This window comes from Labeo rohita, chromosome 8 (genome assembly GCF_022985175.1).
Source record: "Labeo rohita strain BAU-BD-2019 chromosome 8, IGBB_LRoh.1.0, whole genome shotgun sequence".
Taxonomy (NCBI): Eukaryota; Metazoa; Chordata; class Actinopteri; order Cypriniformes; family Cyprinidae; genus Labeo; species Labeo rohita.
This window is the reverse complement of record NC_066876.1, coordinates 4,478,979-4,491,939: the sequence shown is the minus strand read 5'-3', so window position 1 is coordinate 4,491,939 and position 12,961 is coordinate 4,478,979. Positions and strand designations below refer to the sequence as shown.

At 35.3% G+C, this 12,961-nt stretch overlaps 1 protein-coding gene across 1 annotated transcript in view; it reads left to right on the top strand.

Moving 5' to 3' along the window:
• frmd3 (FERM domain containing 3) overlaps positions 1-12,961 on the top strand; it is a 78,887-nt gene that overhangs the window by 44,355 nt on the left and 21,571 nt on the right. Inside the window, exons 10-13 of the mRNA XM_051116926.1 lie at positions 3,370-3,458; positions 4,991-5,065; positions 5,157-5,225; positions 8,187-8,311. Of these exons, the coding sequence (XP_050972883.1) occupies positions 3,370-3,458; positions 4,991-5,065; positions 5,157-5,225; positions 8,187-8,311 (358 nt within the window). The remainder of the gene's footprint in view (positions 1-3,369; positions 3,459-4,990; positions 5,066-5,156; positions 5,226-8,186; positions 8,312-12,961) is intronic.

Here is a 12,961-nt window from a genome sequence, read left to right as displayed (position 1 = left end):
GTAAAGACTTTTTAAATCTAGACTTTTAAACGGGTCATCGGATGCTAAGTTCACTTTTTCATGTTGTTTGAACATAAATGTGTGTTGGCAGTGTATGTACAAATCTACCCTATAATGATAAAAATCCATGCAGTGGTTTTTAATTAATCTGTAAAAATAATATCCCCTTTTTCAAATCGAACCATTCTCAGATGCCTGTCGTTGTTGCATCACACCCACAGAGGCCACTCCCACGATAGTTGATTGACATGAGCGTCTTACCTCAGATCAGCTGTAACAGTCCAACCTCCATGTTTTGATGCCGGAGCAGGGATGTAAGTTAGACAAGAATTGAGCGATTGAGGTGTTGTGTTGCTGGATGTAATAATGAATTACTTTGTTTGTGAAGGCAATGCACCTCCCGATCTACATATGTTCACACAAATCATTCATGATCCAGCTTCACTTACAGCAGAAGTGAGTATAAGGTTTTTTTTATGAATCTTAGCGATCACCTTTCCTAATAATGTGCTAGTTAGCAAGTTTAGTGGCTAAACACGGCTAAAGTAAACAGGATCGTCACTCCACAGAGAGAAGAGAGGGGCGGGGCGAGCAGAGCTAATTTGAATTTAAAGCAGCCTCGACCAGAATGGGATGATTTTTGCAGAGCTGATTTTGGCAAGGTGAAAAGGGTGTTGTTTTACACAAAAATTGAGAATTTTAACCAAAGTATATTAGAGACTTTTCATTAAGACCCTAAAGAATCATATCAACTTGTGGAAAATGGGCATCCGATGACCCCTTCAGAATTTTAAAAATATATTTAAAAACTGCAGTTTTTTATGTTCTATTCATCAAAAAGAAAAATAAAAAAAATAATTATCACAGTTTTAATATTAAGCAATAATAAAAAAATGTTTCTTGAGCAGCAACTCAGGATATTAGAGTAATTTCTGAAGGACCATGTGACACTGAAGACTGGAGTAATGATGTTGAAAATTCATCTTTGCGTCACAGGAAAAAAAGTAAACAATATATATTCAGACAGAAGACAGCTATTTTAGATTTTAATATTTTTTCACAATATTATTGTATTGATTAAATAAATGCAGCCTGAGCATAAGAGATTTTTTTCTAAAACAAAATAGCTTTGCAAAGTTTAAGTACAACAGTAGTAAACTTTGAGTACACAATAGGTTTACATCAAAGTTTTTAGCTTGTACTGCAGCTATACTAAAAGTGAACTTATTTGGTGGTATATGATTGAGAATAATAATCAAAATGTAGATGGAGTCGATCAACACCCCAAAGCTTTACAGTCATTATTACCTCTTCATTGGTCGACATTTTATTCCATAATGTTACACAGTTTTGATGCTGTTTTATGTCTGATGATGGTGTTAGATTACACGTGGAAACATGTTTAAGTTTCTTCTTCACTTGTGTTTTTTGGAAATTATAACAATGTATAACAAACATATAACAATGAAAACATGGATTCTAGGAGCACAAGTATATATATTTAGACATTTTCTAAGTATGTCAAGTATACTTAAATGTCATTTTAAGTATAGCACAGTAAGCACATAAAAAGCAGACTAAAAGTATACTTTCCTATTTTAGTTTAAAAGTAGTATACTAATAGCACACTTGAATAAACTACTTTTTCGTATGGGTAGTGTATTGCTGAACCTTAGTTTCTGTTATGTCAGGACTATATACTACTTAAAAAATAAAACAATGATTTTTTTTTTTTTTCTTTCAGTAACAGCATATTTAGGAAATAAACTCTCCTAAAAAAGTTACAGTGACAGTAGTCTCTTACTATTTAATTTGTCTAGTACAAACATGCATCATAGTATATGCTTATTCATTTATTTAGAAAATTATCAAAACAGCTTTCGTTTATGTATTATGTTTGCATTCTGTGACATAAATGCTGGTGAATGAAATTACGTTTTGAACATTTTTGGAATACAATTGGCCTTTTTTGCATAATTTGACAACATTAAATTTTGACTGCAAATTATTAGTTTGTTTAACAAAATAACTAAAATGGTTATTTTACTCTTTGTTTACATTATGAAACATGTAAACATAATAAAAAAGTATAAAAAAGTTTATACAACACTTCTTTCTTTCAATCGAATCTGATTGGCTGATGAGAGTGCAATATTAGAGTGATAACTCCTCACAGAATTTCTCACAGTGAGTGTCCACTATAATTTTAAAAATAATACTGTTTTTGTGTCACAGAATGTAGTTTTAAGGGTTTTTGCACTTGTTTAGACTTCAAATATGCAGTTTGTTAATAAAGATAATGTCTATTTGAAATTTTCCTTTTATGTTTTCAGCCAGCCACAGCCATATCTCACAACTACTCATGTAATACTGCTCATATATCCTTGATATTTTATACAGCAACTGTCTTACAAAAGCAATAAGGGACATTAAACTGTGCTATATTATTCTCAGAAAAAAAAAGGTACAAAAGCTGTCATTTTTTTCAAAAGGTCCACTTATGTACCTTATTTACTTATAAAGCATGCTTATTTGTACCTTAAAGTTACATATTAGCACTTTAAAAATACCGTTTATTTCTTAAGTGGTACTCATCAGTATTATACTACATATTACATGTTTTGTACTTTTTTTTCTGAGTGTATGAAAATAGCCACAGCTGAAGGTTTTAACAACATCCTCTAGTTATATTCCCAATATCTGTATAAATATCTTACTGCTAAAATATAAAACTGATAGCAGATTTGGATGAACCACCTTTTTGAATTTCCAGACATAAACATATACACTTGAGTTTTTACGAAGCATTAATTACCAGGCTAATGAACTCTATTACTTGGGAGAATTGTTTATTGTGATTGTTAATCATAATAAAAGTAATTTGTAGTGGCCATTTGAGACTTTCATCAGCCCCCCACAATCTTTGTCAAATCACAGTGATGCACAGCTCCTCATGGTTTACTCATTTATTAAACTAATGATCTACAGTGTAAATGAAGGTTAATAAGTGTAGTGTACTTTGTGTTCGTTCCAGTCAAAGCGTCTCTTACCGGTTGACTGACTGTGCCGTTATGACGCGTTATATTGATCCGTACTCTCATATTCCCTGCTCTGTTCCCGGTAAAGCCGCCCTGCTGCCCGCAAACACACTCAGCGGCCATCACTCTCACCAACATGCACACAGATTTGGGTCAGCATTTTGTTCAGCTCTCATTATTTATGACATTGTGCTCAGATTCCATCTCCGTGTAATTTATAGATTTTTTATGTCCTTACTCGCTTTGACCTCCCTGTTCACTTAAGCTGATTGTATCTACCTTTGCTGTTGCACACTTCAATTATTCATTCTTTCTCTTCATCTTTCTGCAGAAGAAACTGGTTCTTACGTTCCACACCTCCACACCAGCAGCCTGCAAACACCTGTGGAAATGTGCCGTGGAAAACCAGGCTTTTTACAAGTGAGAGTCGTACTTTCATCAATATCTCTGTCTCTGTTTATCACACTCTGGGTTTGTTTTAAGCAGCATTTGTTTTGGTGTTTTTATGCAGTACCATTCAAAAGTCAGTATGATTTTTTTTTTTAGAAGGAAATTAATACTTTCATTTAGTAAGCATGCATTAAATGTATCAATAAGGACAGCAAATATATTTGTAAAGTTACAGAGGATTTATATTTTAAATAACGGCTGGCCTTTTGAATTTTATATTCAATAAAGAATCCAGAAAATAAAATCACAGTTTCCACAAAAACGTCACAACTGTTTTCAACATAATAATAATCAGAAATGTTTCTTGAGCATCAAATCAAAACATTAGAATGATTTCTGAAGGACTGGAGTAATGATGCAGAAAATTCAGCTTTGCATTGCATTACATTTAAAATGTAATAATATATCAAAATGTTAATCAAATAAATATGATCAAATAAATGCAGCCATGGTGAGTGTAAGAGACTTCTTTCAGAAACATCACAAATCTTTCCAACCCCAAACTTTTGAATAGTAGTGTATATGGGGCATTGTCAGACAGTAGTAGTAACACTTGCACATGCTTGCTTATTTATTTAAAAATATTTGTATTTATTATTACGTTTATTTTAAAATATTTTCAAATATTTATAATTAAGAAATAAAGTCAGAATTGCTTGATATAAACTCACAATTGTGAGAAATAAAGTCAGAATTGTGTCATATAAACTTACAATTATGAGTTATAAAGTAAGAATTGCAAGAATTATAAAAACTCACAATTCTGACTTTTTTTTTCAGAATTGCCTGATATAAACGTATAACTGTGAGAAATAAAGTCAGAATTGTGTGATATAAACTCACAGTTGTAAGTTAAAAAGTCAGAATTGCGATATAAAAACTCAAAAATCTGACTTTTTTCTCAGAATTTCTTGATATAAACTCATAATTGTGAGAAAGCTTTGAATATACATTTTTAAAAACAGATTAGCATTCCACACTAACAGAGTTACATCTTTGTAATAATGTGAGTAAGTTGTGGATTCTGTTAATTATATCAGTATGAGATCATGGGGACAAACGCAGCACACAGATGGTATGGTTTGCTGAGAATGATCCTGATATAAGTGCCTGGATGTCTTTCTCTGTCTCTTGTTACTATGTGTGAGTGGTGTCACGTTACTGTTGAAAGCCCTTTAATTAAGAGCTTAAATGCCAGCCAGACAGCAGGCCTGCCTCTGTCAAACAACAACACCATCTTTATATTAACACACACACATCAGTCAGTCAATCACTAACCGCTTACTTGGCTAAGCCATACTGTGTCTGCGTTCTTTTGCACTGATTATGGGAGAAAAGCTGCAGAATTAAATAGAAAACGAGGATTAATTATAGAAAAGAAAACAGCAAAATAAAAATTCAATACTCTTGAATCTGAACATAGTTGATGCAGGCTGTTGGTCACAGGATTGATTGTTTGAGCCATAACTAAATGTCTGGTTGCTGCTTTTTTTCTGATTTAGATGTGCAAAGTCCAGTCAGATCAAAACTGTGTCCAGCAGCAGTATATTTTTCAAGGGAAGCAGATTTCGCTACAGGTGAGATGGAGTGCTTGTCTGATGGAAGCAAACTATATGTCAAACATGCTGATATTTTTATTTAATATAATTGTTTCTGATTTGATTTCAGTGGTCGGGTGGCTAAAGAAGTCATTGAAGCCAGTTCAAAGATTCAGAGAGAACCTCCTGTTGTACACAGGTCCGACTCCATTTGAAGCATATCTGTCGTGTTTTTTTACTCTATGTAGTCCAAACTTCACTCACTCAGACTGTTTGTGGGTTATAAGGTGGTAGAAATCAGGCTGTTCATATAGTTTAAAAGGGCTACAATATACACTTGGTATTATTATTATTTTTTTATTTTTGTCCACTTACAATCTTAGTTAACGTTTCTTTGATCAAAAAGTTAAATTTAGTTTTTCATGCCCATTTCAACCCTCGCAGTTAAATAACAAATTTTTGACGCTGCGTTTAATACGTTTAATATGTATGCCATGACAAAGTTAAATAACAAAGGTATATGTTAAAGAGAAACCAGCAACAGTTATGTGATGGAAAAGTCAAAATAATCAGACAGTGGAACTGAAAAGAATAACTTTTTATTTTGCCAGTGTGTTGTAGCACACTGGCCTTCATTAAGACTAAGGGCCCTGTTAGCGCATGGACTAAAGTGCACGGCACAGGTGCACTTAGGGTGTGTCCGATTCCACTTTTACTAGTTTCACAACAGGAAAAATGGTCAGCACGCCAGGCGCATGGTCTAAAAAGGTTGTGCCTATTCTCTTAATGAGTCATGGGTGTGTTTTTGGCATAATGTGCGTCAAACCAATCAGAGTCTCATCTTTCATTCCCTTTAAGAGCCAGTTGCACTTGTGCCATGGCGGATTGTCTATTTACACAGGCAAATTTGCAAGAACAAAGACTGATTGCTTCTCCAGAGAGCAGGGCGGGCACCAAGGGGGGCGTTCACAGGCGAACGAGTTACTATGCACCCCCTTTCCATCCTCTCCCCTCCTTGCTGAATGTGGTTGTTTCGAAAGCGAAAGTGAAACCGAAAAAAAAATGTGCATAAGAAAGCAGAATCCATTATGACATGTAGGCATTTTGATATTTGTACACAATAATAATCTTTTACATTGTAATCCTTTCATTTTTAATATTTGGCATGTTTGTGTGCTGCTGCGTATCCCTGTATGTGTAATAAGCAGACTGTATGCGCCTTGTGCACCTGCCTATAGGCACATATTACTAACACGCTCTTTAAATAACAAGAAAAATATTGTGAAGTGACATGATCAGTCTCTGCTAGAAACTGAACAACATTATTACCTGTAATCCAGAGCCTCAGACAAACAGTATGGAGAGATTTCTGGTTCACAAATGAATCATTTTTTATAACCAGCTTATTTTAGTGAACTAGTTGAACCAGTTTACCAAATCGGACTGAACCGTCTGAAACAGTTTGTGGCTTAAATCAGCACAGATCTATGTTACTCACTCAAACTCACTTTTGGACGTCTGACAGTTGTTCCAACTCGATATGTGCCAAAACAATTATGAACATAATTTTGTTTTGCTGGTTTTGGCCAACTCAGAGTGTATGCACCTTGTGCACCTGCCTATAGGCACAGATTACTAACACGCTCTTTAAATAACAAGAAAAATATTGCGCCATTAACTTTAGACCAGGTTTTAGTTGGCCAGTGGTGCACTCTATTTCAGTTGCCTCAAAATAGCAATGTGCCAACAATGCGCCTGACCACATCGCATTTTCAGACCAGCACACCCAGAGGTGCACAAATGGGCGCAAATGCATTTGCTAATTAAACAACGTGGTGCAGGACGTGAAAATGATAACTGCGTCGGGCTGAAACTAGCAAAAATCACTTGCGTCGTGCCAGGTGTATGATAGGGCCCTAAGAGTGCAAGTAAAAGAAACCTATTTTAAGGGATAGTTCACCCAAAATTTGCTATTAATTTATTCAGAGTCAGGTCATCCAAGATGTAGATGACTTTTTTCTTCAGTAGAACAGTAGAAGATTTTAGATGAAACTGACAACACTGTCAGTTGATTCATAAAATGCAAGTCAGCAGCTGCCTGTATTTAAGACAAGAAAAAAAGCATATCAAGGAACAAAAAAATAATAATAATAATAATAATAATAATAATAATAATACCTCTAGCTCCTGATGATATATAGAGGTCTTATGAAGTGAAATGATCAGTCTCTGCAAGAAACTGAACAAGATTATTACCTGTAATTCAGAGCCTCAGACAAACCGTCTGGAGTGATTTCTGGTTCACAAATGAATCATTTTTTTGAACCAGCTCATTTTAGTGAACTAGTTGAACCAGTTCACCAAATTGGACCGAACCGTCTGAAACATTTTGCGGCTTAAATCAGCACAGATCTATGTTACTCACTCGAACTCACTTTTGTACGTCTGACAGTTGTTCCAACTCGAGATGAGCCAAAACAATGATGAACATAATTTTGTGTTGCTGGTTTTTGCCAGCTCAACTCATGGTTTTGTAAAAGAATGAGATGAAAAAGACTTGTTTATTACTTCATATGCTTTAGATATGTAAAACATACATTTGTCATATCATTATTGGGTGCTTTAATAATATAATTGTGCATATGTTGCGTCCTTGCATGACTACATAAACAAACTAGTGAATTGAACTAGTTGATTGAAATGAACTGTCTAAAAGAACCAGTTCGTAGAAAAGAATCAGACTTTTCCCTGTTTGTCTGAAGCTATTGATTACAGGTAATAATGTTATAAATGATAGTCAGATTCTTGCACAGACCGATTGTTTCACTTCATAAGACCTTAATATATTGTCAGGAGCCATTAATTTTGTCTCTTAAAGTAACGTAAGCCACTGACTTGCATTTTATGAATCACCAAGGACCACAATTTTAGCTAAAATGTTTATTTACACTGAAAAAAAAAAGAAAATCACCTACATCTTGAATGGCCTGAAGGGGAGTAAATTAAAAGCAAATTTTCATTTTGGGTGACCTATCCCTTTAAATATAAACAAAGACAATAAAAAAGTTGCTTGTAAAAGCACTGGTTTGTAATGATATGACTTCAGAAGTTCATGTTTTAACATTTTTGTCTCTATGTGTCTGCTCTGTGGCTGTTTCAGGTCTCAGTTTGGTCAAAGCAGAAGCTTTACTTCTCTCAGTCATAAACAACTGATAATGAACATGGAGCCTCTTCTACCAGCACTGAGCTCCAGCAGGGAAAACAGAGACTCCTCAGCAGACAACGGTAACACACCTGCATACATATACTCATTAAAGGGGTCATCAGATGCTAAGTTCACTTTTTCATGTTGTATGAACATTAATGTGTGTTGTCAGTGTATGTACAAATCTACCCTATAATGATAAAAATCCATGCAGTGGTTTTCAATTAATCTGTAAAAATAATATCCCCTTTTTCAAATCGAGCCGTTCTCAGATGCCTGTTGGTGTGGCGTCACACCCACAGAGGCCGCTCCCACGATAGTTGATTGACATGAGCTCTTACCTCAGACCAGCTGTCACAGTCCAGTAACTTTCCATGTTTTGATGCCGGAGCAGGGATGTAAGTTAGACAAGAATATCTCCGATTGAGCGATTGAGGTGTTGTGTTGCTGGATGTAATAATGAACATATTTGTCGTCATTTACTCTCGACATCTGAGCCGCTGAAGACGCAGTGGATTACGTTTGTTTGTGAATGAAATGCGCCTCCCGATCTACATATATCCGTCTATGTTCGCGCAAATCATTTATGATCCAGTTTCACTTACAGCAGAAGTGAGTATAAGCATTTTTTATGAATATTTGCGATCCCCTTTCCTTATTACGTGGTAGTTAGGAAGTTTAGCGTCTAAACGCGGCTAAATGCGGCTAATGTAAACAAGACCGTCTTTCCACAGAGAGAAGAGAGGGGCGGGGCGAGCAGAGCTCATTTGCATTTAAAGGAACAACCCCTTAGAATGGGATGATTTTGGCAAGGTAAAAAGGGTGTTGTTTTACAAAACCATTGAGAATTTTTAATCAAAGTATATTAAAGACTTTTCATTAAGACCCTAAAGAATCATATCAACTTGTTGAAAATGGGCATCCGATGACCCCTTTAACAGTGCGCCTTTCTCAACTGTGAAGATCTTTAACTCTAAACAAATGAAAATACTTCAGCAAAAATGACCTGCTGCACCTTTAAAACAGACGGTGTTGCCAGGTATAACACCCTCAGTTCTCCGGGGATCTGTTCAGTTTGAGCCGATGAGCTGCTGGTATCTGTGGAGACTCCAATCAGAGTTTTAAACATACTTGTGAATCTCCCAGCAGACGGCATGTTAGCAGTGATTAATACGAGGCCTGCTTGGGCTTGAGCTGTCAGAGGTGTGTGTTAAAGCAGTGACACACAGCTACACATGATTATGAAGATAGAAGATACTGGTTTAATGTAGTCCTTAAATGGAACCAATTAGCTGTTTAAACTGGAATCATTGAGGCAGAGTGAAGGAGGAGCAGGACTAGAGAGTTTTGCGTAGGGGTCTAGTCACGTTATGAAGCCGTGGAGTCCGTGTGAGGACACCTGAGGCTGCTTTATCAATGCTAAGCCCTTCACAGATCCAGTTACCGGAGGACAGGACAAGCTTTTAAAGACTGAATGTCACATCGGTCCTTCTCAGTTCCCTGTACATCCTGTATAAAAACAATGCGCTTGATAAAACAGGCATCACCACTAAACTGTAAAAAAAAAAAAAAAAAAAGCAGTGAAATTTACAGTGAAAAAAAACAGCAGCTGTGAGATGTTTGACAGATTGAATGTAAAACTTTCTGTAAAGATGTGTATTCCATTAACTGATATAATGTTAATATACCAAACTACTTAACTATTAAAATACGTGTTTTACCTTTATAATATACTAACAACTTAAAAAACCTTTTCCACAGGGTGATGTAAAAACTAACACAGAAGGTGCTTAGTGACATTTACACAAATACTAAGCACCATCATAACATAACCACATATGACACTAAAATAATACAATAAACATTAAATTTAAAGCATAATATACGGTCACGGCCAAAAATATTGGCACCCTTGCAATTCTGTCAGAAAATGCAACCCTTCTTTTAAAAAATTGTTGCAGTTGCAAATGTTTTGGTACTCAAATGTTTATTGTTTTTTTGTTTGCATTGGAACAACACAAAAAAACAGAGAAGAAATGTCAAATCTGATACAATTCCACACAGAACCCAAAAAATGCACTGGACAAAATTATTGGCACCCTTAACTTAATATTTGGTAGCACCACCTTTGTAAAAAATAGCTGAAATCAGTCGCTTCCTGTAACCATGAATGAGTTTCTAACACCTCTCTACTGGAATTTTGGACCACTCTTCTTTTGCAAACTGCTCCAGGTCATTCAGATTTGAAGGATGTCTTCTCCCAACTGCTGTTTTGAGATCTCTCCACAGGTGTTCTATGGGATTCAGATCTGGACTCAATGCTGGCCATTTCAGAACTCTACAGCACTTTGTTTGTAACCATTTCTGAGTGCTTTTTGAAGTGTGTTTCGGGTCATTGTCCTGCTGGAAGACCCATGACCTCTGGTAGAGACGCAGCTTTCTGACACTGGTCACTACATTGCGCCCCAAAATTCTTTGGTAATCATCAGATTTCATGATACTGTTCACACAGTCAAGGCATCCAGTGCCAGAAGCAGCAAAGCAACCCCAAAACATCTTTGAACCTCCACCATGTTTGACTGTAGGGACTGTGTTCTTTTCTTTGAAGGCCTCATTTCTTTTTCTGTAAACAGTGCCAACAGTGTCCTTTACCAAAAAGCTCTACTTTTGTCTCATCTGTCCACAGTATGTTCTCCCAGAAGAATTGTGGTTTTGTCACATAATTTTTGGCAAACTCCAGTCTTGCTTTTTTTATGTCTTTGTGTCAGCAGTGGTGTCCTCCTGGGTCTCATACCATAGCGTCCCTTTTCATTCAGATGGTGACAGCGAGCTGACACTGTTGTATCCTGTGTCTGCAGATCAGCTTGAATTTGTTTGGAAGTTAATCTGGGTTTTTATCCACCATTCGAACAGTCCTTCGTTGTAATTTTTCATTAATTTTGCTCTTCTGTCCACGTCCAGGGAGGTTAGCTACAGTGCCATGGGCTGTAAACCTCTTGATGATATTGCACACAGTGGACACAGGAACATTAAGATCTCTGGAGATGGACTTGTAGCTTTAAGATTGACCATGTTTTTCCACAATTTATTTCTCTCAAATCCACAGACAACTCTTTACACTTCTTTCTTTTCTCCATGCTCAGTGTGACACACAACACAAAGGTTGAGTCAACTTTTTTTCCATTTTGGTTGCAAGTGTGATTACTATATTGCCCACAGGTGTGTCTAAATACAAATTACAGGAGCATCACATGCTTGAAAAGCAATTATTTCATACAATTTTAACAAGGTGCCAATATTTTTGTCCAGTCCATTTTTGAGTTCTGTGTGAAATTTTATCAAGTTGGACTTTTCTTCTCTGTTTTTTTTTTTTTTTTTTTTTTTTTTTTTTTTGTGTTATTGCAGTGCAAACAAAAACAATAAGCACGTGAATACCAAAACATTTGCAATTGGAACAATTTTCTGAGAGAAGTGTTGCATTTTCTGATACTAAGTAATTATCAAGTTTTTACAGTAGCATTTTTACATTTTTAGTCTTTTACTGTTAAAATTATCATTTTTTCAGTGTACTATTGATCATACTGATTGGAATACATATATTTTACTATTTTAAACATGCTAAAACTCGACAGAAATGAACTATAAACCTAATTATCTACTGGTCGTGTAAATTTGACTTCATTTTGTTGTCTTGGTATGATTTCTGGTGTTTTTGAGCAGTACCGAATCACTGGGTATTGAGTTGTAGGGTCAAGCTGTGCTTCATTTTCCGCCCTGGAGAACAGTGACTCACACTCGAAAATCTGGCTTCTCTTTGGTGCGATGAATCTGTCAGCATAATGCTAAAGATGCTTCTGGTTTTTTAGAGTGGAAATTTACAACTCAAGCAAGTGACATCAACATGGCTTTTGATTAAAATAAACCATTTGTTGGCTCACCTCTTACATGTTGAATTGGCTTTTTAAAATACACCATCTATTATATAGCTTCATTTCATTCAGAGGCTTTCAGATCTTTCCAGACATGCGTATATCTGCTGGAGGGAGTTGATTAGTTAGATCAGACAGTGTAAATGCTGATTTGCTTTGCATGAGAAATATTTAACTTGACTTTGTCTCACACTGTGTTTAAGTTTTGCACCACAACAATTAATTTAGGTTTCATACTGACATTACCTTCTTTCTTTGTAAAAAAACACTAAAAGAGAAGTTTAGCAGAATGTGCAAGATGCTGTTTTCCATACGATAAAAGTGGATAGTCATTTATAACTGCTAAACCAAAAAGAAACAACGTAATTGTAAAAATACACATAAATGTATAAATATAAATAAATAAATAAAAATAATTAAATAAAAAATTAAATAATAGACACAATTTAAGATTTAATGAGCTCTCAAATCTCATATGCAACTATTACAAAAGATTCAAATGCTCACTGATGCTTCAGAAAATAAAACGATATATTAAGAGCCAGGGGTGTAAACTTTTGAACTGAATGTGTACATTTTTATTTTTTTGCCTAAATGTCTTTTTTTTTTTTTTTTTTTTTTGTCATTTAGCAGTGCCCTTCAGAAGCTACAGAAGATACTTACATGTTTCCCAGAATACAAAATAAATTCAATTTACCCTGATTTTCAAATTCAAAAAGTTTTCACCTCCTGGCTCTTAAATTGCAACTTCATTACAAATATCTAATTTGTAATGAACTAATTACTAAAACTAATTGCATC